Source organism: Austrofundulus limnaeus, unplaced genomic scaffold (genome assembly GCF_001266775.1).
Source record: "Austrofundulus limnaeus strain Quisiro unplaced genomic scaffold, Austrofundulus_limnaeus-1.0 Scaffold81, whole genome shotgun sequence".
Lineage (NCBI taxonomy): Eukaryota > Metazoa > Chordata > Actinopteri > Cyprinodontiformes > Rivulidae > Austrofundulus > Austrofundulus limnaeus.
Genome location: NW_013952483.1, coordinates 1,396,053 through 1,398,008, shown reverse-complemented (window position 1 = coordinate 1,398,008; position 1,956 = coordinate 1,396,053). Strand labels below are relative to the sequence as shown.

Genomic DNA, 1,956 nt, shown 5'->3' with positions numbered 1-1,956 from the left:
ATATCTCTGTCCCTTTAAGGTTATAATAAGTCTTTCTCTTAACAAAATGTACTTGAATGTTTAAAGGTAATGCATTTTTGTGGGCCTTATACATAACCAGTATTATTATTATCATAATCAACCAAATCAAAGAACTTCAATATTTTCAATTTACAAAATAATGAATTTGATGGGTTACGACAATGTTTTCCAGTAATAATTCTCAAATCACATTACTGATATAATACTGCTGTAAACAGACAAGTACAAAAAATATACTATAGATATAATTTCACAATGTAATTACAGTATATAGGCTGTCCCAAACATTGACCCCAATGAATTAAACACAAGTATGTCTGACTTTATACATGGTGTTTGTTTCTAAAGMGTAAGAATAACAAGGAAACTACAACTAAAAGTGCATTTTTTTATTTTTTGTTTACTGGGTTTCAGTCTAATGGACTGCTTTGATGCCAATCATATAATTACGATATATTGTCACACTAATTTTCACATAAGCAAAAGGAACATACCTGGTGACAGTAGTCACATTGGTAAGGCTTTTCTCCACTGTGAGTCCTCTTGTGTCTCTCCATGTGATACTTCTGGATAAACCMCATCCCACACTCATCACAGCGAAAAGGCTTCTCACCTGAATTAAAAAAAAAGGCATAAATGAGGCTAAATCTAATACGCCAAGACTTCAACACTTTTTGTCACCCACCTGTGTGAATCTTCTCATGTCTCTGAAGGAGATATTTCTGAATGAAGCGCATGTCACACTGGCTGCACTGAAAAGGCTTCTCACCTAGAGTTTGGAAAACACAAACGTAAAGACAAAATCTCATTTTCAAATGAAATATTGTCAAAATGTATAATTTTGAAGCATATTTTTATATACAATGCCATTTTTTCAAATAAGATTAATGTACTTCATACCGGTGTGAATAAAGACATGCCTCTGTAGGTGGTAATTTGTTCTAAACGCAGCATTACAGTGGATGCAAACGTGACACTTGGGGTTTGGGATGGTCACAGAGCCATCATCATCCAGGCTGAGAATCTATAACAGCAAAAAAACAAAGTATTAGCTTCATTTATATATTTGCAAATTGATTAAAAAAAAGGAAAGACAACAAACATAATTGCTGAGATAAAAATGTATTTTGTACTTTAGCTGGTGAGCGTTGCTTCCTTTTTTTCTTCTTCGGGCACACACTCAGGTCTTTGATTGCCTTTTTGTCCTTCTTTGAATGGACTGCTGGGTCAGAAAGCTTCAGCTCCTGCTTGATGTTCAACTATTAAAGCAGGACCATAGGCAGTCAAGGCATTTATTAGGACAAATGACCTACTTTATAGAGCGCCTGGCACGTGAAAACAGGCAAAAAGAGAKTAATCAAACCATGCGAGGTCACCTGAACATAAAATTGCTACKCGGTAGCGCCAGTATATGCCTCTATCAGTCTGCCTCAGGGCAGCTGTGGCTACAATGTAGCTTACCACCTTCAGTGTGTGAATGTGTGTCTGAATGGGTGAATGACTAAGTGTAAAGCACTTTGGAGTCTATAAGGACTTGATAAAGTATATAAGTTCAGGCCATTCACCATAACAGAGTGGAGAACCTTAGCCTCTAGAACAGGGATGTCGAAAGTATGGCCCGGGGGCCATTTGTGGCCCCTAAACTGAATTTGTGTGGCCCCTGACTTCAGTTCAAGAATTATACTAATTTTTTCTTTACAAATTTGTCCCCCCGGGACAGGTGTTTGATGTAAACAGAGACTTTCTATTTATTGTAAGGGCAATATTATCACAAAGTAAATTCTTATAATAAAAAAAAATATTGGCAAAAATATGTCCTGAATGATGCATCTCAGTAATCCAGGTAAAAAATCAAAAAGAAAAATAATTGTATAGGTCTTCTGGACGGGTTCTTCTTTAATGAAACGTTTCGTCTCTCCTCCAAGAGACTTCTTC

General features: G+C 36.2%; 1 protein-coding gene across 3 annotated transcripts in view; it reads right to left on the bottom strand.

Moving 5' to 3' along the window:
* The window catches only part of znf148 (zinc finger protein 148), a 13,987-nt gene that overhangs the window by 6,835 nt on the left and 5,196 nt on the right, over positions 1–1,956 (bottom strand). For all 3 annotated transcript variants that reach the window (XM_014011526.1, XM_014011525.1, XM_014011527.1), the window contains exons 3-6: positions 1,155–1,280; positions 922–1,045; positions 707–790; positions 516–634 (exon numbers count right to left, since the gene is read on the bottom strand). In XM_014011526.1, coding sequence (XP_013866980.1) covers positions 516–634; positions 707–790; positions 922–1,045; positions 1,155–1,280 — 453 coding nt within the window. The remainder of the gene's footprint in view (positions 1–515; positions 635–706; positions 791–921; positions 1,046–1,154; positions 1,281–1,956) is intronic.